Source organism: Mercenaria mercenaria, chromosome 13, assembly GCF_021730395.1.
Source record: "Mercenaria mercenaria strain notata chromosome 13, MADL_Memer_1, whole genome shotgun sequence".
In the NCBI taxonomy this organism is placed as follows: Eukaryota; Metazoa; Mollusca; class Bivalvia; order Venerida; family Veneridae; genus Mercenaria; species Mercenaria mercenaria.
The window spans coordinates 27,927,871-27,951,257 of NC_069373.1; the positions used below are offsets into that span (position 1 = coordinate 27,927,871).

At 35.7% G+C, this 23,387-nt stretch overlaps 2 protein-coding genes across 3 annotated transcripts in view; one reads left to right on the top strand and one right to left on the bottom strand.

Moving 5' to 3' along the window:
* Positions 1-23,387, bottom strand: part of LOC123530466 (trichohyalin-like) — a 149,832-nt gene that overhangs the window by 57,998 nt on the left and 68,447 nt on the right. For both annotated transcript variants that reach the window (XM_053521380.1, XM_053521379.1), the window contains exons 23-33: positions 23,103-23,234; positions 22,188-22,341; positions 21,600-21,723; positions 8,704-8,881; positions 7,170-7,357; positions 6,577-6,771; positions 6,144-6,267; positions 5,823-5,936; positions 2,772-2,887; positions 1,443-1,615; positions 177-390 (exon numbers count right to left, since the gene is read on the bottom strand). In XM_053521380.1, coding sequence (XP_053377355.1) covers positions 177-390; positions 1,443-1,615; positions 2,772-2,887; positions 5,823-5,936; positions 6,144-6,267; positions 6,577-6,771; positions 7,170-7,357; positions 8,704-8,881; positions 21,600-21,723; positions 22,188-22,341; positions 23,103-23,234 — 1,712 coding nt within the window. The remainder of the gene's footprint in view (positions 1-176; positions 391-1,442; positions 1,616-2,771; positions 2,888-5,822; positions 5,937-6,143; positions 6,268-6,576; positions 6,772-7,169; positions 7,358-8,703; positions 8,882-21,599; positions 21,724-22,187; positions 22,342-23,102; positions 23,235-23,387) is intronic.
* On the top strand, positions 9,303-14,401 carry LOC123529185 (C1q-related factor-like). The gene is made up of 3 exons (XM_045309413.2): positions 9,303-10,055; positions 10,585-10,673; positions 13,800-14,401. Exons 1-3 carry the CDS (start codon positions 9,980-9,982, stop codon positions 14,124-14,126), a joined length of 492 nt encoding a protein of 163 aa, XP_045165348.2. The 5' UTR covers positions 9,303-9,979; the 3' UTR covers positions 14,127-14,401.

Sequence of the window (23,387 nt, forward strand, 5' to 3'; positions counted from 1 at the left end):
CATAACACAAATTTGGACTGACGTCAACTAACAAAAACAGATACCACTTATAAATAAATAACACCCAAAGCAAGATCTTTCAACACAGGTTTGACTGTGTAATTTCCAAACAATTCCTAGCATTAACACAGAAAATGGATGGATAAAATAATGATTACATATCTTTAATTATCTACCTTCATAAAGATGCTGCGCTCCTGTCTATGTCTCCTATCCATATCATGTGCAATAGCTTCCTGTAGTGAGGCGGGATCCTCTGTATCAACAGGACCTATATCAGTGTCCTCTTCCTCCTCCTTACCTTCCTTCTTACGATTTCTTGCTGCCTCTAACCTTTCACGTGCAAGCTTCTCTTGTCTCAGTCTCTCTTCCTCCTTTGCAAGACGAGCACTAAAATTGTATAGTGACATGGACTTAACTTAAATTATGGTGTCAGATGCCCTTCCCATTGCTTGCTGAATAAAGGATCAGGCAAGGGTTAATAAACTTGGGAAACATTTGTGCCTGTATTCTGAGTTAATTTTATTAGTCTGGTTCACTGTCAATGACTTGTAAGTCTGGTTCATTTGTAAGTCTGGTTCACTGTCATAGATTTGTAAGTCTGGTTCAAAGTTTTGTTGTCTGGTTCACTGTCATAGATTTGTAAGTCTGGTTCAAAGTTTTGTAGTCTGGTTCACTGTCATAGATTTGTAAGTCAGGTTCAAAGTTTTGTTGTCTGGTTCACTGTTATAGATTTGTAAGTCTGGGTCAAAGTTTTGTAGTCTGGTTCACTGTCATAGATTTGTAAGTCTGGTTCAAAGTTTTGTTGTCTGGTTCACTGTCATAGATTTGTAAGTCTGGTTCAAAGTTTTGTTAGTCTGGTTCACTGTCACAGATTTGTAAGTCTGGTTCAAAGCTCTGTAGTCTGGTTCACTGTCAGTTTCCCTAACATTCTATTCCTTGCAAACAACTTGCAACCTTTTAACATGAAACAGAGATAGTAAAATGATTTTTGTGGCATATCATACTGTCTTTGGATCCATTGTCACAGAGAATGGGAATAAGTTGTTACTTCTAGATTTGTAAACAGAATGGTAACACCTGCACAAAGGACTGGAGAGTGACTCTGTTGTTATATTGTCATGGTTCATACAGAACATCTGAGACAAAATTCAAGTGCTTTTCAAAAACATTTTTTCTCAAAACCGTGCCTTGAAAACAAACTAATATTACAATATTCATGACTGATCACATTATTTATGGAACAATTAAGAAAAGACATTCCAGGCATATGAAATCTTCAGCAACAGCAGAAAAATTACAGCAAACCAAATATGTGCATTTATTTTTGCAAGAAACATAACAGCTATGTATACTTATACATAAATCTGCTGAGTTATAATAAATTTTGCAAAGTAGGCAATTTTTCTTGTATCAAAACAAAAAGTGTTAAACAGTCTTACTCCCTATCTCTCTTCTCCGCAAGCCCAAGAATGAGAGCAGCTCCATCAAAGTTTCCTTCTTTCTCTGCCAGTCTTTGATCCCTCTTGAGGCGTGCTAGATTTGCCTGTCTCTCTCGTTCTCGGTCAAACTCATTATCTGCCTCACCCAGTCTGCGTAGAAGTTCTTCCTTTTCCTGTATAATATTCACATGTCATACACGTAAGCCTTCTCTGTCTCACTTATTAAAGTTTGATTAATGTACAGTTGAAACTCTGTACCTCGAATTCCAAGGGATCAAGATGATATTTTATGCATGTGTTTTCGGGATGGGAAAATGTCTTCAAGATAGCCAGAATTTTGAGATAAGCGAGTTTGAGATATCAAGCTTCTACTGTATTAGGATTGAGTGATAATGACATGACTTCTAATTAAACTCTGATTATCATTATTGTTATACATTTGTAGTTTTTTTTCATCATTTTCTGTTTAATATACTATGCAAGTGTTAATATTTCTTTACAACTCAAAAGGTGGTAATAGAAACTGTTTTGAAATCTGTTGCCTGTTTTTTTAATATATCATCAAAAATTCATTTTATGAGGTATTTTCTGATCCATTCTGGATGTCAAAACAGAATTATAATTTAAATTCACTTGTTTATGAAATGTTGTTAAAACAACATTTTTCTAACACTATTTTTGTAAAAATTTCTAAAAAATGTTTTTAGAATTTTCCTGGTGAAAATTTTTACACAGAGATTTTGCTTTTGATATTCAACTGAAATGATTAAAGACAGCTTCAAACTTGTATACTTTATATTCAGTGTCTGAAACATGAAGAATTTCAAGAAATCCTGCTACAGTAATGGTAACTCTTTACAGATACTATGTACATTATTATTATTATACCAGATTTATATAGCGCCCTTTTCATGATCAATTTCACGTTCAAAGGCGCTTTACATAGTTCAAATGCAGCCACACAGGGCGCATAATTCATCCTCTACTAGTACAGACACAGAGCGATCTGACCAGAGGGACAGAGTGAGACAAAGCCCCTACGACAGGGAGATCAGAAATCAGATACTGGCTTGTCCGGCTAACTTAGCCTAGCTCGTTGTGAATAGACAGCCTGGTTCTTTAATGTGCCCAGTGTATAGCACTGATACATGCAAGGATTGCCTGGGTTCCTGACCAGTACACCTCTAGTTAGGTGGGAAACACTGAAAAGCGTTTCTGAAAATTTCCAAGTAGCTGTGGGGATCGAACCCCTGACCTCAGGATTGGAAGGCCAGTGTGCAAACCACTGAGCTATCCGTCCACCTACATCACATGTAAGGAAATGTCTACCTTTTCAAATCTGTATTCCAGATCTTCTAGAATATTTCGTCTTTTCTTCTTCTCTTCCTCTTCCTCAGCCTCTATCTCTTGTCTTTCTAATTCATCCACTTCTTCTTCTGACATTCCTGCAATGGGTTAAAATCTCAATCTAAATCAAAAGCAAAAATAAAAACAAGAGGGTCATTGACCCTAAAGCACTCATCTGTGTACAAGGCTTCAAGTGTGTTTGTATAAGTACAGAGTTAGGTTTTTGTTAGCCTATATTATATACATGTCACACACATTTTTGAACCTCGGGCAATAATTTGAACAATTACGATAGGCATTACAAATCTGATATCACACGTCAAATATCAAGGCTCTAGCTATTATTGATTCAGAGAAGAAGATTTTCAAAGTTTCTTATATATAAGCCTATAGTAAGTACATTTCAGACACAGGGGTGTGGCCATTTTTTTAAACTTAGGGCAATAATATGGACAAGTATGGTAGAGAGTCAAACCCTTATATCACAAGCCAAATATCAAAGCTCTAGAGAAAAGGATTTTTAAAGTCTGATAGTTGGAAACCTATTTTTCACCAAAAAGACCTGTATGTTCAATGAACCAGAACCATTTAAACAATTTTGAAAGAGGGCTACCCAGAGATCAATTGTGTAAAGTTTCATCAAAATCCATTCAGTGATTTTGGAGATGTTGTTTAAAGAAATTGTTGATGAAAAGTGACCACGTCTTCCGGTGGCCATGTTTTTTGACGAATCAGAAAAACTTGAACAATATTTGTAGACGGTCACAAAAAGACAATTTGTGTGAAATTATTTTTAAAATCAGGCTAACAGTTTAACACAAGAATATATTTAAAGTTTCCATTATATACATATAAGGAAAAGTGACCATGCCCTCTTGCGGCCATGTTTTTTGACAAATAGGAATAATTTGTACAATCTTGGTAGAGGGTCACACAAGGACCATTTGCGTAAAATTATTCTAAAATTGGGTAAGCAGTTTCACACAAGAAGATTTTTTAAATTTCCACTATATACATACTGGGAAAAGTGACTATGCCCCCTGGTGGCCATGTGTTTTGACAATCAGTACAATTTGAACTAGAAAATGCTTTTGTAAAAAAGCGCATGTCTCCCCCAATGCAAAGTCCTATAGGCAAGAAGTCAATAGGGGTCAGGAGCGAAAGTCGAAGAGACACTGATGGTTGGCTGCAATAGGGATCATCTACTTGGCATGTCCAGTCATCCCGCTAAATTTCAACACTCTTGGCCTAGTGGTTCTCAAGTCACTGTTCAGGCTCCTGTGACCTTGACCTTTGATCAAGTGACCTCAAAATAAATAGAGGTCATCTACTCTGCATGTCCAATCATCCTATTAAGATTCAACATTGTAGGTCAAGTGGTTCTCAAGTTATTTCCAAAAAATGATTTTACATGAACAGGCCACTGTGACCTTGACCTTTAATAGACTGACCCCAAAATCAATAGGGGTCATCTACTCTGCATGTTCAATCATCCTATGAAGTTTTACCATTCTGGGTCGAGTGGTTCTCAAGTTATTGATCGGAACTGGTCATCAATGTTCAGGCCTCTGTGACCTTGACCTTTAACAGAGTGACCCTAAAATCGTTAGGGGTCATGTACTCTGCATGAACAATCATCCTATGAAGTTTCAACATTCATGGTCGAGAGGTTCTCAAGTTATTGATTGGAAATGGTTTTCCATGTTCAGGCCCCTGTGGCCTTGACCTTTAACAGAGTGACCCTAAAATCGTTAGGGGTCATCTACTCTGCATGACCAATCATCCTATGAAGTTTCAACATTCTGGGTCAAGTGGTTCTCAAGTTACTGACCGGAAATGGTTTTCAATGTTCAGGCCCCTGTGACCTTGACCTTTCACAGAGTGACCCCAAAATCGTTAAGGGTCATCTACTCTGCATGACCAATCATCCTATTAAGTTTCAACATTCTGGGTCAAGTGGTTCTCAAGTTATTGATCGGAAATGGTTTTCCATGTTCAGGCCCCTGTGACCTTGACCTTTGATGGAGTGACCCCAAAATCAATAGGGGTCATCTATTCTTCATGACCAATCATCCTATGAAGTTTCAACATTCTGGGTCAAGTGGTTTTCTAGTTATTGATCGGAAATGGTTTTCCATGTTTCAGGCCCCTGTGACCTTGACCTTTGACGGAGTGACCCCAAAATGAATAGGGGTCATCTACTCTTCATGATCAATCATCCTATGAAGTTTCAACATTCTGGGTCAAATGGTTTTCTAGTTATTGATCAGAAATGGTTTTCAATGTTCAGGCCCCTGTGACCTTGACCTTTGACGGAGTGACCCCAAAAACAATAGGGGTCGTCTACTCCAGCAGGCCTACAACCCTATAAAGTTTGAAGGTTCTAGGTCAAATGGTTCTCCAGTTATTGCTCGGAAATGAAGTGTGACGGACGGACAGACAGGGCAAAAACAATATGTCTCCTGGGGGAGACATAATAATCTTGGTAGAGGGTGACATAAGGACTATTTGTGTGAAATTATTTCAAAATCGGACCATCGGTTTAGGAGGAGTTGTCGTTTGAAATTTTTTCTATTTTTAGCTCTGGCAGCCCCTACGTGCAACCAAGCGGAACTGTTTGAATAATGAGGACCATCCAAGGCACATCCAAGCCGAGTTTCATCAAAATCCATTCAGTGGTTTTGGAGGAGATGTCTTTTAAACACAATTGTTGACGATGGACTGACAGACTAACGCATGCACAACGGACACAGCGTGATCACAATAAAAAAAACATTAACTGCCACTGTTATTGAGTAATGTATGATGAAAGTAGAAGTGTATTGCACCTTATTTCTCTAGCAACATACTGAGTATGTAATAGAGTGAGTTTTAATTGTGAAGAATATTACTCTGGTAAGAACAAACCCATTAGTAATACCACAGACTGCTGGCTCAAACTAATTTTCACAAACTCATCAAGTCTAAAATGTGTGCAGTCAAAAGGTCAACGTTTTGAAGACAGCAAACCTATAAGAAATTATATTTGTGTACCTTGCGCAAGTCTTTCTTTTCTCCGTTTGAGTCTGTCCTGGAGTTTCTGTCTCTGGTCTTGTACAGTATCACCCATCAACTTACGTAAATTTTCCTGGTCTTGTAACAGCTCAGCTTCAAGAAAGTTTAAACACAGATTCAACTACAAAATTAAAAATTCCCCAATATTCTTCTTACTATTCATTCAATTTCATTTAAAGTACCTGTCTCATATCTACAATAACAAATTAAGCTTAATCACGAACCTGCAAATACCTGTCTCATTTATTTCATTGCAATTATATGTACAATACCCAGCCTGATAAACAACATTATACTCACCAATCAATGCATTTGCTTCATCTATTTTTCCAGCTTTACGTAATTGTCTCTCTTTCTTCTTTAGCTGAAAAATCTTTCTTTGTCTCTCTTTATCTGATAAACGATTCCATTCTGCTTCTCCCAGCTGTTATGACAGAAAGTGTCTTTTCTAAAACATACCATATGCCTAACGCCCAGACAAGTTACATAGAAACATAGTTTTGAAGATACTTTTGATAAGCCAATATTTACGGCATGTTTATCTAGAAAAGTGAAGTTTGTTTTAAGGTGTTAGAAAAAGAAAAGCGAATGCACTGATGTTTCTCCTGTTTAGGAAAGAAACCACCTTTATCAGCAGAACCATACTATATACTGTGCTTTTTTTTCCTGGTATTCATATTGCTTTAGGAAAACAATTATACAAATGTTACAATGTCAAAATTCATAAACAGACCTCTTTCATTAGGGCCTCTGCAAGCAGTTTATCCTTTAAGACATCGTATTTCCCCTTCAGAGCATCAATGACTTCATCATCTGTGGTGCCATCTGTTGGATCAGGGGAGAGCACTACTAGTGCAATATTGTCAGCCATATTGGATTTTGTTTCTTCTAGAATCCTCTTTTCCTCTGTCTGAATTCCATCATCATTCTACGAAAAACAACAGCACTAAATTGACAAATAAAATAAATTATACATGTCAACAAGTACTGTTTAATCTGCAACTGAAATGTCTTTCCAAAACTAATAAAACGTTGATATCTTTTCAGGCAAATGGTACACAGGACTAAGATCTGTTTCCTTCCTCTAGATGTATATTGTCCATAAACTTTTATCTATGTTGTTATATACAAAAAAAAACACTTAAAAAAACAAACAATAAAATAAAACCGATACATCTGTTTCCATTGACAGTAATTATAAAATCTTCTGTTACAGGAGTTCTCTATACATCATTAAAATGAAAACAGCTTCAGCTTACAAACTGATTTTTCATTCATAACTGCAACTGCACAGAAAAGAAAAAAATCAAGGAAAATTATCCAAACCTTTGCTGCTAGAGTTTTGATAAGTCTTTCTGCCTCACAGTTCTGATACTCCAGCAAGAGTGCCATCAGTGTACAGCAGACTCTCTCCTCTGTAACCTCGTCTATTTCCTCGGAAAGTCTCAATCTACATCCCTCCTTCTTATATACTGTAGCCTCTGTTAGTACTTCCAGATTCTCACTTCTGCGACCTTTGTAGTAAAAGAATTATACAAATATGTAAATACTGAACAACAGAATTTCTATGTAATTTTACATTTGGTAGTTAGAAATTAATAAGTGTGAGGCTAAGAAAAAAGATCATACAATGCAAGCAGAGATCATTTATAGCAAGCAATGATCACACAATGCAAACAATGATAACACATTTTAATATGCTTGTCTCCGTTAAAGCACTCTTACGCTAGAGTGACGTCACATTAACGTGCGGTGACATCAAAGTTTTTGCTGCTGCCAAGAAAGAATGCTTCTGTATTTTATCTACTGTTTTAGATTGAGGGCATATTAGAATCAAAATAATTTATAGCACAAGTGTGTTTTAACACTATTCAAGGTGGTAATATGTCGTTCAAATAATTTCACGAGGGCTGTGTATAAATAGTGTTGAAGCACTCTTTTGCTATAATTTATTTCTTAAATGAAAGCAATGATCATTCAAAGCAAGCAATGATCATACAATGCAAGCAGTGATCATACAAAGCAAGCAGTAATCATACAATGATCATTCAAAGCAAGCAATGATCAAACAATGCAAGCAATGATCATACAAAGCAAGCAGTAATCATTCAAAGCAAGCAATGATCATACAAAGCAAGCAATGATCATACAAAGCAAGCAATGATCATACAATGCAAGCAGTGATCATACAAAGCAAGCAGTAATCATTCAAAGCAAGCAATGATCATACAAAGCAAGCAGTAATCATTCAAAGCAAGCAATGATCATACAAAGCAAGCAATGATCATACAAAGCAAGCAATGATCATACAGCAATGATCATACAAAGCAAGCAATGATCATACAATGATCATACAAAGCAAGCAATGATAATAAAAGCCAGCAATGATCACACAAAGCAAGCAATGATCATACAATGATCACACAATGCAAGCAATGATCACAAAAAGCAAGCAATGATTATACAATGAAAGCAGTGATCATACGAAGTATGCAATGATCATACAAAGCAAGCAATGATCATACAAAGATTTATACACTTTATGGGAATGTAAGTCCCGAAGTATCCACTCTTCTTTTATTCCTTGCATAGATTGTTACCATTAGAAAGTCTGATAAACTCAGCCAAGCAGGTAGGAATCACCTTAAATGAAATCATCTAGATGACCATTGAGAAGTGCACTTATCCACATAGATATGTCAAAGTCTGAGCTGTTTACCCTTATGATGTTAAACATCCTATCTAGTACTGTGAAATTATTTCATTTTTCTAAATGTCTGCCAAAATGGTTATGTTATGGAAATGTTGCAACCAAGAATGTCCACCTGGAATAATTATTCCACAGTACATCACTACTAACCTCGCACTGTTTTAGCCCTGGTATCTCTGAGTTCATTCATTTTGTTCACTCTTTCCTGAGGAGTAGACATGGCTGCTTGTTCTTTAGCATCGCTAAATTTATCTGTGTTCCATAGCAGACGACAAAATAGTTCCCGCTCCTTGATATGCTTTGTTTCAAGTAGAGTCAAAATATGGTCCTGAAATATACCACAAATAATATAATTTTACAATATTTACACCTTCATGCAAAACTGCTTGCTCTTAAATACTATATCAGAGACAGAAAATCTTGATCTATTTAATTTCAAAGCAATTTCCTAATCATGCTGAAAGCTTCTGCAAATTTCAAAACAATTTCATCAGCAGTAACTGTTGTAGTGCCAGCTGAAGCTAGTACAAAATGGGCTAAATGGTATTAAATGTTACTCAGAGTTATAGTACCTGCCACTGTCGTTATCATCTTTTTTACCAATGATGTGTAAATATATTTGTCCATCAATTTCTGAGAAGCAAGATCGACTTATTTAGAACCTAGAAATATTTAACGCAAGCCACTGCAGATGTAAGAGTTAGTGCTACAGACAAAGCCACTATGACCATACACACTATATTCAACACTATCTTATTTTGTGTTGTTTTCATGTATATAAGAAGTTTGCAGTACTATCAACAAGATTATCACACATTCATGTGCACCACCTTAGTATATTGTTTTGCAAAGCAAAAACAAGCAATTATTGCTGTCAAAGATAACAAAGACAAAATTCTACTTGTCTGACAGTTGATAATTACAGATTGTCTCTATTCTTCAAACTGAAATGTAGATTACATCTGTTTACATCTGTCTTTTTCACATGCATATATATCTATACAGCACACTCTATTCTTTTTTTCAAGACTGATAGGAACAATTATAAAAACAGCAAAACAAGGACTTTACTCAGTCTAAGTGGGTTTCTGACTGTAGTTCTATGTCTAGTTTTACCTATACATGGATCAGATATGATGGAGAAAAGATTTTTGAAACTGGAAAATATCATTATGTCACAGCAAAGAGAACTGGACAATTTCCGTACAGAGACTGGCCATCTAAAAAGTGAGTTGGATATCCTTTGTGCTGAAAAAAGGGATGAGATAAACTTTCTAAAAAGCGAGTTAGATGACCTTCGTGCAGAAAAGAATAAAGAAATAAAACTTTTAAAACTTGAGTTGGATAATCTTCAGGCTGAAAGAAATGAAGAAACAGACCTTTTAAAGAAAAAGCTGCATCTTTTGCAAAGTGATAAAAAAAGGATATGGACAACGAATATGCTGATGAAGGGACAGACATAAGAAATAATGTTAAAGACATAGCAAAGAGGCAAAAACGATGTTAGTCGTTCCTATTCCTACTTTTGTTTTTCTCTTATTTTAATACATTTACATTCAGTTTGCTTGAGTCTCTCTTAGTTTGGTGGAGACACTGAAGAGGAGGGAATAGTCAGGGAGAATATTCTTTAGATGATGTCGCAGTTGTAAATGACCTGGAAGATGTTTCTAATGGTTCATACAACAAAATGTGTGAAATTAATAAAAAAATACTTCTTAACAAATTGAATGAAAATATGATACATGTATAATGTAAAGAAATTTAGTTTTAGAAGTTTATGTGAAATGAATCAAAAAATATAATCAGCAAATTAACCAGGAATCACCAGCACAATTCATGGAAATCATATTCTGTTGTTTGTTTCACTTGAACTCGGAAAAAGATTAACTGATCTCTTATATAAATCTGCATTTTTCATAATGCTCTGACCATCCATTATTTGACTAATGTATTTTGCAACAGTGTTTTTCATAAAAAAAGGAATGTCCTCTATATGCAAAAGTTCTTGAGAGCTGTTTTCTTGTTTTTCAGTCCAGACATCAACGAATGTTGCATTTTATGTTTATTTAAGTCATCATCCCCAATATAATAAACACGAAACATTGGTGTTTGATGTTGAGGTAACTATAACTTCTACATTGTATATTCAATGCTGGTGTAAATTTCTGGCATCAATATGGTGTATAATTAAGGTCTGTATTTAGATTCAGAATGGTTTTATTTCTGCAAAAAATGTGTAAAACAATATTCTCTAATGTAAAAATTTCAATAAATAATATGGTGAGCAACAGTAAATTATGCTGGAGCCAAGTCAGGGAATCTATTAGTGCCACTGCAATTTTACATTTCTTCAAAAAGAGGCTCTTTGTTACTTGTTATATGTCCAGAAAAATACAACAAAATCTTTACAGTGCAAAACTCTATTTTCGCATAGATTTCACATTTCATATTGACTAAGGCAAAAACATTATCTATAACAAGAGCTGTCTGTTGACAGCGCGCTCGACTAATCGAAGAACTGATAGAAGTATGGGGTCAAAATATTACCAGAGATTTTCAGACTAAAGAAGAAAAGTAGATAAGACAAACAATGTACCTGTATTTGTGGAACTGGAAAGTTTCAAAGCCACATGTCAAATAGTTTTGACAAAATGTTGACTTGTATGAAAACTGAACCAATTTCCAAGTCCAATAAGGGCCATAATTCAGCAAAAATATTCGACAGAGTTATGTAATCTTGCCTACAGATAGAAATCATGATGATAAGCAAGTGTTCAAAGATTAAAAGGTCAGAGCTAGGGGTCTGGATCTTGAACATGACATGTCGTCTCATTATGGGGAACATTCATGCCAAGTAATCTAATTTCACTAGATGCCCATGGGCAACATATCGAGCCCACCAGCTGTCAAAAGGACTGGGAGTTGCACATGACACTCCTTGTCTCATTGAGGCAAACATTTATGCCAAATAAAAAAGAGATTGCAAAAAGTTACAATATAAGTTATTTAAAGTAACAACAATGGGACGTAAATCTTAAAAAAAAAAATTCTAAGTCCACACAAAAATCCTCATCAGTAGAGATAGGTCAAAATAGACCTGAAAATTGGTTGTAACATGCATGTTGTACTACAGAAAAGTGGTCTTGATTTTTCCCTATGACCAGTAATAAAAAAGTTAAAATGAATATAAGCTGTCTATAGTAACAATAAAAGGAAGTAATTCTAGAATCTTGTGCATGACACTCCGTCTCATGATGATGAACAATTGTGCCAAGTTACATCAAAATCCCTCTATGCATTAAAAAGAAATGCTCCAGACAAAGTCGTTCTTGTATCTGACTTTTGACCTCTAAGTGTGACCTTGACCTTAGAACCTGGTTCTTGCGCATGACACTCCGTCTCATGGTGGTGAACATTTGTGCCAAGTTACATCAAAATCCCTCCATGCATGAAGAAGAAATGTTTTTGAGCCAAGATGACCTACATTCGAACTTGACCTAGATTTGATCAAGGCAATCATTCTGACCAAATTTCATGAACCTCAATTGAAAAATACAGCCTCTATTGCATACAAAACGTTTTTCTTTGATTTGTCCTAGCGACCTAGTTTTTGACACCAAATGACCCATTTTCAAACTTGACCTTCATCTGATCAATACTATCATTCTGAGCACATTTCATGAAGATCAATTGAAACATACAGTCTCTAACTAATACACAAGGCTTTTCTTTGATTTGACCTAGTGACCTAGTTTTTGACCACAGATGATCCATATTCTAATCTGACCTAGATTTCATCAAGGCAATCATTCTGACTAAATTTTATGAATATCCAGTGTAAAATGCAGTCCCTATTGCATATACAAGGTTTTTCTTTAATTTGACCGAGTGACCAGTTTTTGATCCTAAATGACCCATATCCAAACTCAACCTAGATTTCATCCAGACAAACATTCTGATCAAATTTCATGAAGATCTGATGTAAAATGCAGCCCTTATTGCATACACAAGGTTTTTCTTTGATTTGACCTAGTGACCTAGTTTTTGACCACAGATGACCCATATTCGAACTTGACCTAGATTTTATCAAGGCAATCATTCTGACCAAAATTCATGAAGATCAATTGAAAAATACAGCCTCTATCGCATTCACAAGGTTTTTCTTTGATTTGACCTGGTGACCTAGTTTTTGACCCCAGATGACTCATTTTCAAACTTGGCCTAGAATTCTCAAGGTAATAATTCTGACAAAATTTCATGAAGATCAGTTGAAAAATACAGCCACTATCACACACACAAGGTTTTTCTTTGATTTGACCTAGTGACCTAGTTTTTGTCCCCAGATGACCCATTTTCAAATTTGTTCTAGATTTTATCAAGGTTATCATCTGACCAAAATTCATGAAGATCAATTGAAAAATACAGCCTCTATCGCATACACAAGGTTTTTCTTTGATTTGACCTAGTGACCTAGTTTTTGACCCCAGATGACCCATTTTCAAACTTGGCCTAGAGTTCATCAAGGTTATCATTCTGACAAAATTTCATGAAGATAAGTTTAAAAATACAGCCTCTATCGCATACACAAGCTAAATGTTGACAGACAGCCGACAGACAGACATCGGACATCGAGCGATCACAGGTGAGCTAAAAATAAGTTTCAAATCTATATGCCTTTTAGTAATAGCTGCATGTACTTGCACGTAAAACTTTAACCAGGATTTTCCAAGTCCAAAAGGGGGCATAATTTGGCCAAAATGCAGGTCAGAGTTATGGGACTTGATACTATCAACTAGTTTTATAACCCCGAAGACACATGTAAAGTTTCAATTCAATATCTGCAGTAGTTTTGGAGATACATTTTGTAGTAACTTGCATGTAAAACTTTAACCAGGATTTTCTAAGTCCAAAAGGGGGCATAATTTGCTCAAAATACATGTCAGAGTTATGGGATTTGACCCAATGAGGTTGGTAATTGACCTAGAAAAAGAAAAAACAAGTTTCAAAGCTATATGCCCTTAAATGAAAGCCATATGTACTTGCATGCAAAACCTTAACCAAGGTGTGACGCAGACGCTAGGCTATTCCTCGAATAGTCGAGCTAAAAACTTTAACCAACACCGACGCTGGCAAGAGTAGTATAGCTCTCCATATTCTTTGAATAGTCAAGCTAAAAATGTGTACATGTGCGGAAATGGTAAATTTGTAACAATATATAATGTGACTGTTACTTGATACTTTTGCAGGAAACTGACACTGGAGATAATTACAATGCAAATGATGGCATTTTTGATGTACCTGTGACAGGGACGTATGTTTTCACAGTCACTGTTGGTAGTCTTCATAATGGTTTTGTAACTGCTGAAATTATCGTAAATGGACAAGTTAAAGGAACTGCATTTGCAAACTCTGAACATATTCATGATGACCATTCTGCTAGTGGGACAATAGTTGTTCATGCAAATGCTGGAGACCATGTATTTGTAAGAAAAGGTGCCACAAGTGACAACTATCCTATTATTAGTGACAATGCATATATACGGACAGCATTTTGTGGTTGGCTGTTATTTTGAAAAACTGACATGCAAGCACTTATTAGGTGGAAAGTTTTTCTGTTATTTTCCTTATGCAATAGATTGTTAATCACTTTCTTATGTTTTCAATCTTTATCATGTTTGATCATGAATTCAATGTGGAAACTTAACTTTTCTGGAAGGAAATTCAACTGTGTGGTACCAGTATTCATAATTCATTTATTTTACTACCCGAAATTATACACAAGAAACAACTGCAATATTCACAGTTTACTACATGTTTATTTATACATTTTAGATATGATGACACTCAAATAGGCTATACTGATTATAGGTGTATATGATACTGCAAGCAACAAGTCTAATATGTAATTCACATTTATATATAAAAGTTACATGTATTATAAATAGTTTGGCAAAGTTTGGCCACTCCATTGTTTGTAGTAACCCCGTCGACCGGGAGGAAACCAGACGCGCCCGTAAAGCACCACATCATTACTCCACGGTTGGCTGTGGAAGCAACAATCAGCACCACACGAACGCAATGGATACCACAGTACACCAAAGTAAATTAAACACCCCCCATAACTCGACGGTTGGCTGTCAAAGTAATGAGGAATATTTAGCGGACCAACAGAGCAAGGCAACGTACTGTGATTCTAAGCAAAGCGAGCAAGGCTACAGTACACCACAATATTTAGCGGACCAACGGAGCAAGGCAACGTACTGTAATTCTAAACAAGGCAAATACTATAATGAGCAAGGCTACAGTACACCACAGTAAATTAAACATTCCCCATAACTCGACGGTTGGCTGCCGAAGTAATGAAGGAATATTTAGCGGACCAACGGAGCAAGGCAACGTACTGTAATTCTAAGCAAGGCAACTATACTATAATGAGCAAGGCTATGACATAAGCAAGGCTATGACACATTTAAGCAAGGCTAGTCAGATATTGCCAAGGCACTAGAGCAATACCTTTTACACAGTAACATCCATACTATGACAACGTTCGAAAGCACGCCCGATCGCCCCCGCGGTCGACAGAATTTTTCCCGGCCCTTAATATATTATGAGTGACATAAGTATAAAGATAAAAATGATTAACTGGATCACTATCTGTATAACTTAAAATGTCTATTAGTCCTCAATCCATAACTTGGTAAATTATCATCTAGGTTTCTAATCATCAACCATCTGGAAAAATGTTAATACCAAAATGGATTTGTCTGTTTCATGATTGATTTGTAGCCCAGGAATCTGTTCAGTTCCGTATCTATGTAAGGTGCCTGCATTCTGTTCACTTCCGATGTTAGCATCCAAATGGCAGCATATCATCTGTAACATAAGAACTTCACAGAACAGTCAGATTGCCATAGCAGAATTTAAAATGCAATAATATAATTAATTTTAGCATAAAAACAGAAATTTTTATCATTGGGGTGTGGCGGGTGGGCAATTTAACATCGATCTGAAACCCTAGCCAGTACACCTTAAATTCAACTGTGAATATTGCACGTGATCTGAAGTTAAGATAACGCTTGAGTGGTTCCCAGACGCTAAGGCGTTCATCATTACTCTATTGTGTTTAGACAGGTAACCAATAAATCACAAAACAAGATTACTTGACAACAACGATAGTTTCTAGTTTACACACCTAGCAACAAGATAGCTACCAATTTCATGAGAAAATAAATGTAATTATTTTTAGGCAAAATAATTTTTATTATTTTACTACCCGAAATTATACACAAGAAACAACTGCAATATTCACAGTTTACTACATGTTTATTTGTACATTTTAGATATGATGACACTCAAATAGGCTATACTGATTATAGGTGTATATGATACTGCAAGCAACAAGTCTAATATGTAATTCACATTTATATATAAAAGTTATTATAAATAGTTTGGCAAAGTTTGGCCACTCCATTGTTTGTAGTAACCCCGTCGACCGGGAGGAAACCAGACGCGCCCGTAAAGCACCACATCATTACTCCACGGTTGGCTGTGGAAGCAACAATCAGCACCACACGAACGCAATGGATACCACAGTACACCAAAGTAAATTAAACACCCCCCATAACTCGACGGTTGGCTGTCAAAGTAATGAGGAATATTTAGCGGACCAACGGAGCAAGGCAACGTACTGTGATTCTAAGCAAAGCGAGCAAGGCTACAGTACACCACAATATTTAGCGGACCAACGGTGCAAGGCAACGTACTGTAATTCTAAACAAGGCAAATACTATAATGAGCAAGGCTACAGTACACCACAGTAATTTAAACATTCCCCATAACTCGACGGTTGGCTGCCGAAATAATGAAGGAATATTTAGCGGACCAACGGAGCAAGGCAACGTACTGTAATTCTAAGCAAGGCAACTATACTATAATGAGCAAGGCTATGACATAAGCAAGGCTATGACACATTTAAGCAAGGCTAGTCAGATATTGCCAAGGCACTAGAGCAATACCTTTTACACAGTAACATCCATACTATGACAACGTTCGAAAGCATGCCCGATCGCCCCCGCGGTCGACAGAATTTTTCCCGGCCACAATAAATTTGCCAAAATTTATCCCCCAAAAATTCTGAGTAAGATTTCTTAATTCAAATATAGTACCTTTACCACAATTATATTTGTTCTGTAAACGAACCTAATTCAACCATGTAACTATAAATATAAATAAATTGGCAACTTAACAGACATGCACAGCAAATCTTGCCAACATCACGTGCAGATTAAATGAAATCACATTAAACCTGTGTATGAGACCTTTTTGTCTTGAAAAAAACTTTCAACCAAAACATTTGTTTTCGTGATAATGGTGTATAATACAACTCTGGTTCAACCTTTGAACGAAATAACTAATAGATTAGGTAATATTTATTTGCTTTGAATACAAATTTGAGTTAAAGAATTATGTCCCAATTAATCAATTTAAAAACTGAATCCAACCTTTTACCGCATCAATTAAGGCGATAAAAGCTGTTTTCGTATCAATATCTAGAGAGATGCTATGTTGTTTACGGCCTATCTTTCCTTTCAATGAGTTCAGAAATTAGTCGTATTAGGTATGACAATATAATACAGTACACTTCTATACAAATCTTAATAGTACATATAATAGATTTCCTCTGTCCAGTAGCACCAACAAACCATTCTATAAATAGATTGCACACTGTCGCACTGAAGTCCCATCACGAATAAATGGTCAAACAAGCACGTGTCTATTTCAATATTACACTTCATTTCGGTTAGCGACGCACTTCTCTGAATGACATAATCTGACCTAATTTTAACCTTGTAATAGCGTTTGAATATCTATAAATAGTTTCCTCAATTAAAACAATGTCAATGTGTCGCCTTCATATTTGCGTGACTAAATGAAATGTTTTCTTTGAAATCTTGTATTTATCTCGTGTTTTTGTATGTATATAAACTGAGAACTTATGGATAAACTTGAAACTTATAGCGTTTCAAAATCTTCAACATGCACACGAACACAGACTCAATCCAACGCATTAACATATCTGTCTTTAGTAAAAGTATCAGTTAAGCTTGTCAATTCAAAGAAATATTTAATGTATTCGACTTAAATTGTTTATATAGCAAATTCGGTAATGATTATCTTATTCCAACAAATTTTACGCGATCCCAGGAATTATTGAGATAAGTTTACGTAATCGGGCAATATCCCTACTCGCTAAGATTGCCCCGTCACAAATATAAAAGAATCTGAACATCGAATAATTTTGACTAATTTATAACTGATTTTAAAAACTATTTCCGAATTAATACTATTGTGACCCTGTCAGAACTTACACAATGTTGTGTCGCAGTTCTAAAAGAATTCCAGAAGTTTTAAACTGCGGCTACAATTGACATTTATTAAGCAGAAGCTTAAGACTGGTTTGCTCTTTTGATGTCTGATGTGACTTACAAACATCGAATACTGATTATCGTGATACAAATTTATATCGTTGACATGTGTTATATGATCTATTCTAAAATGATTTGGTTTTGACAATTCGCCTACTCAGACCAGACCAAAAATAAGACAACGATTTTTTCTTTTTTTTTTTTGAAACATAGATATATATAACTTAGCGGACAACTGGTATAGATCAACTAAATCCCGTATTACCCAGTTCCTGCGACAACCTTTTAAAATTTTGCTACACAAATGATAAACTTATCCTGAACAGCCAAGTATGTTGGAATAGAATTTGATAATTTCAAAGAATTGTTAAGAACAATATGATATGCGATGTTGGAATTGGCCTAAAACGTGCCAACCTATCTTATATTTACAGGTATGATGTTCTATTATAAACCTTTAATTACAACAAACAGTGACACTGTCAATGGGGAACAATTGAAAAACAGTTATATCTGCTGTTATCCCCCGTGAATGCCATCCAAAATACCATGTAACCCGACACAAGTGCTCTTAGAAATAAAGCCCTTAGAAATAAATACGTAACAGCTGTATGTTAGAATTCGAAACAAATATCTATCAAGAATTAATGATGATCCTTAAAGTTTGTAGAAAGGCTAACTACATTATTAATTAATGTATTTATTTATTTTATTTTTACTCCAATATTCTCACGGTCATACCGATAGAATCCCAAACTATATTAATTAATATAATTAAGGTGATTTGACTTAATTCGATTTAACAATCCCTTCTTTTTTAATAACAAGTACATGTACTGTATATTCAAAACAAAGCATTCTAAGAATAGTGAAATGGTTGGACCGGACCACAAGTTCATAACATTACTAACTCGGTCCGCCCCGGATTTTTTTTTTTTTTTTTTTTTTAAATCCAAGAAATGTTTAAGACCACTTGAGCGTTGTTTACTTTAAACTATATGTATTCCAGGAAATGCAAAACAGCCTCTTAAATATTTAATGTAGCTAATGTGTACGGAAGTTTGAAGTTTGACAAAAAATTCCTCTCCAACTCCAAAACAAAAACGCAGTAATGCAACATTCTCCGGTGTCGAATGGATCCAAAACTATCAATCCTAACACCAAACAAAAGGGACTGTCAAATACATTTCAACTTATTTACACAAAATACCACATGTATTTTGTTTTAATACCGCTTGTGAGTATTAATTTTACGTCGATATGAATAAAAAATAAAATAAGATTATTTGTAACAATATCATTGATAAGAGGGGAATCGAATATTGAAACAATTATCCATTACAAAACAGTTGTACTACTTTTGAATCGTACTGACTGTAAAGAAAACCCTGATTTAACAAAGAAAAGAAAAGCATAATCAACTTTTCTAATAACGTTATCATTTTCTATTTATAACTATGTATTAAAGAACTGTATTAGTTTGTGTTCAATGACAGTAACTATACACGATTTGCATGAAAAATAAGAGATACACAAGAATTTAGTTTGAAATTGACAGTGACATATTCTAGGCCAAGACAATGTGTTTAATGTCTCAACATTTTATTGAATTAATATAGCAATATGTATACAGATCTACGTCCATGTATTTAGTTACATTTCAGTCACTCTTTGTTTCTGCAGTATAAAGCAATTATTCATCTATACCTTTAAAAACTATGCTGAAAAGATATTGTATAAACAAGTTTGCAGATAACGTTTTCGCAAACCAATTTATCCAGGAACAGCCTAAACTGTACACCTGACAACTTTTGTATAGCTGTATATTACCTGTATTACAAAAAAAATTCAAAGGTCGTTCGGTATAAGACCTGCAACCCTAACAATTTCGACCTCTTTTTTTTTATGTTAGATTTTATCCAATCTGAATTTAAACAGTGGATCTTAAATTCTTATTCTCTGGATGCAAGTGGACTGTTGTACATTAATGAAATCATTCAGGAGAAAATTTGTAAGTACTTCTAAATCTTAAATTTTGACGAGTGATTTTGCTGATTTTAAGATCTCGATAGAACTTTGTTGTGTAACCTGGTCAGACTTTTAAAAGAAATGTTTGCCGTGAAAAAATACTATTTGTGCAGGTGCAGGGTTTGCATGCCGGCAGATACTCCCGGTCCTGTGCGACTTACCGCAGGATGACGGCCGGTGATTGTAAGCGCATGTATGAGAAAAACTTACTTGAACATCAATTGACATAGCGCTACTAGTATAAATAATAAAATAAATAATAAAACTAATTTATCTACTATTAAAGACGTTAGTTTTTCCTTACAATCTTTCTGCCAGTTTCGATAAACTCGTCCAAACTCAACCCGCATACTGGGCCATTCACTATTTAGACAATTCAACGGCCCCTTTTAGCTTCTAGGCGAGATTAATGTAAGACCCTCTGCAAATTTGCTATTTTTAAAATTGCTAGAAATAACTGTGCAAAATTTCCTTGTCCTTAGCAATGTGACGTCACTAACTTGCTCTACGAGCACCTTGCGAATAGTTAGCGGAAATGCTGTTTGTGAATCTCGTGTTTTGGAAGTAAGAGAAAACAAATTTTTACAGTTGTTAAACGAGAAACGCTAATGCTTTGGTTCGAATCTGCAAATTATGAGCATTAAGGGCCGCCACACCCCATAAATAGATTCTCAACAGAAAAACGGTAATTATTAGACTGCAAAATTATTTGCGTGTTTGAAATCAATAATAACAGATCTACCAGCATTTGTTTGATGCCTGGGATTTACTGGCAAATCCGCCGTCTTTGTTTGCTTTCCCTGGTCATCCTCTAGACAAGCTGGTTCGCCTCTACGTTCCTGGCGCGCTCTGTATCGTCCACGTGGCGTGTAGATCTAGCTATTCAATTTAACATCAATCTGAAACGCTAGCCAGTACACCTTAAATTCAACTGTGAATATTGCACGTGATCTGAAGTTAATATAACGCTTGAGTGGTTCCCAGACGCTAAGGCGTTCATCATTACTCTATTGTGTTTAGACAGGTAACCAATAAATCACAAAACAAGATTACTTGACAACAACGATAGTTTCTAGTTTACACACCTAGCAACAAGATAGCTACCAATTTCGTGAGAAAATAAATGTAATTATTTTTAGGCAAAATAATTTTTATTAGAGTCTAACATCCTATTATCTATGTACATTACAATCATGAAAGCCTAACTTCAGAATCTTTTGTCTGTGTACAAACTTGTGATAATCCACACAGGAACTCGCATCTAGGACCATTTTCACATGGATTCAATTGAGTAGTGCTAAGCTGAAATATTCCTGACCTGGTCTGTGACTTGTCCGTAACCAGACTGGTTTATTTTCCCACTCTGCACTTACCACATTGAATGACAGACCTAGTCTGTGGTGTTTCTGTAACCAGACTGGTTTAGTTTCCTACTCTGTACTTACCACATGCTGAATGGCAGATCTAGTCTGTGGTGTTTCTGTAACCAGCCTGGTTTAGTTTCCCACTCTGTACTTACCACATGTTGAATGGCAGATCTAGTCTGTGGTGTTTCTGTAACCAGCCTGGTTTAGTTTCCCACTCTGTACTTACCACATGTTGAATGGCAGATCTAGTCTGTGGTGCCTCTGTTTCCAGACTGGACTGTTTTCCTTTCTGTACATCTAAAATGGTTTTCTTGGAAAGCTTCAAATATCTCTCAGCATCTTTAACCAGTCTTGAAAGTAGGGAAAGAAAGGTTATAAATATTTTTTTGTATTTCTTTTATGTAGGAGGAGTTAAGCACACAAGGTACAAATATAGTTGTAGTATTATCAAGTCCAGGAAAGGGAGATATGTCAGAATATAAAAATTAAGACATGAAAGTCAAAACAGTACACTCATGTCCGTTGTTTTCATGTCAATGGTCTATATCAAGTGTTATTTAATCTGTATGAGTTAAGTAACCAAAAAGTGTGACGGACTGATGGAATAACAGACTTACAGTTCAAGCACTATATGCCTCAGGTCTCCCACACCAGGGGCATAAAAATACTCCTACCAAAATGAAAGCTAAAATGAACAGAAGATCAATACATATGACAATAGCCAGGTTCCTCTGTACACAGCTTCAGTCATTGGGTAAGAGCCCTATTCAGCTATACATCCAGCAAACAGCACATATGTTGATATAAAAAGTACCTGAACTTGATTTCTTCTTGCTGTCTTTCCATGAGGCCAACCATTGTTGCTACGGTAACAAATGCCTCTTCCTGGCTGGCTAAGAGAGCCTCTCTATGGTAACGTGCTAACTGTGCGAGACGCTCACTCTCACTGAAATGATCTTCTGATTGTCCTGTACGTATGTAATTAACATAATACAATGATATGACTGTTGAAGGTTGCATACAATACAGATTTTCAGTTGAAGACAGATCTTTATTTCATTCTATATTTATTTCTTGAAAAAGTATTAAATTTTCTGTTAATCTATTCTCAGAAGACCTGATATAATTTCACTGTTACAATGTCATTTTAACACTTTGTATTAACCCTTACCCTGCTAAATTTCTATAATGAACTTGTCCATCTTTCATTCTGGACAGTACCATTAACTGTTAAAAGGGGTGCATACCGAAAAGACTGAATGGCGAACAGTGCAGGTCATGATCAGACTGCATGGATGTGCAGGCTGATCATGATCTGCACTGGTTGCAAAGGCAGAATCAATCATGTCCAGCATGAAAAGGGTTAAAGTTAAAGAGTGATCCTTTAAAACTTTCCTGTCATAAAATAACAAGTCTGTGACAAGAACTTTTATCTCATCCAATACAAACAGGAACAAGCCAAGCGATTCTTACTTACATCGATACCTAAAACCTCTTCATCAATTGTATAACATTTCTGCATCAGCAGTAAACTTGCCTCTATTCCTTATAAATGTTCTCCACAAGTAATGGAAAATTTTCCCACTTAAAACACATGTCTCATATCCATATCATCACATCATTTGCCTTGCCCTTATATTAGGATCAAACCTTCAACCTTTGGACTGGCAGGCTAAAACTATCAGTACACAACTTGTCAGTGAACACAACAACCCTTGTGATTACCCACCTTTCAACTGCCTGTTGAGAGCATTCCTTTCTTCCTCTAACCTCGAATACAACTCTCTCAGAGGATTATCTGGTTGTCCTTTCTTACTAACTGCTCCAGTGTCTTCCTCCATACTGAAGTTACTCTGGTTCCCTGCAAAGTGTTACATGTTCTATAACAAACCATTCTAATATGCGTACTGGTATATTACTATGTCTATCAGCAAGCCAAAGCCTAGAGTTATGGAACCTATGCGCTGAAAGTCAGATAATCATAGTGAATAAGTGTGTGAAGTTTCAATCCATT

Coding starts and splice junctions, on each gene's coding strand:
- LOC123529185 (XM_045309413.2), top strand. CDS start 9,980: ATGGACAACGAATATGCTGATGAAGGGACAGACATAAGAAATAATGTT. Junction 10,056..10,584: donor AGCAAAGAGGCAAAAACGAT/GTTAGTCGTTCC, acceptor CTTGTTTTTCAG/TCCAGACATCAACGAATGTT. Junction 10,674..13,799: donor CATTGGTGTTTGATGTTGAG/GTAACTATAACT, acceptor ATACTTTTGCAG/GAAACTGACACTGGAGATAA.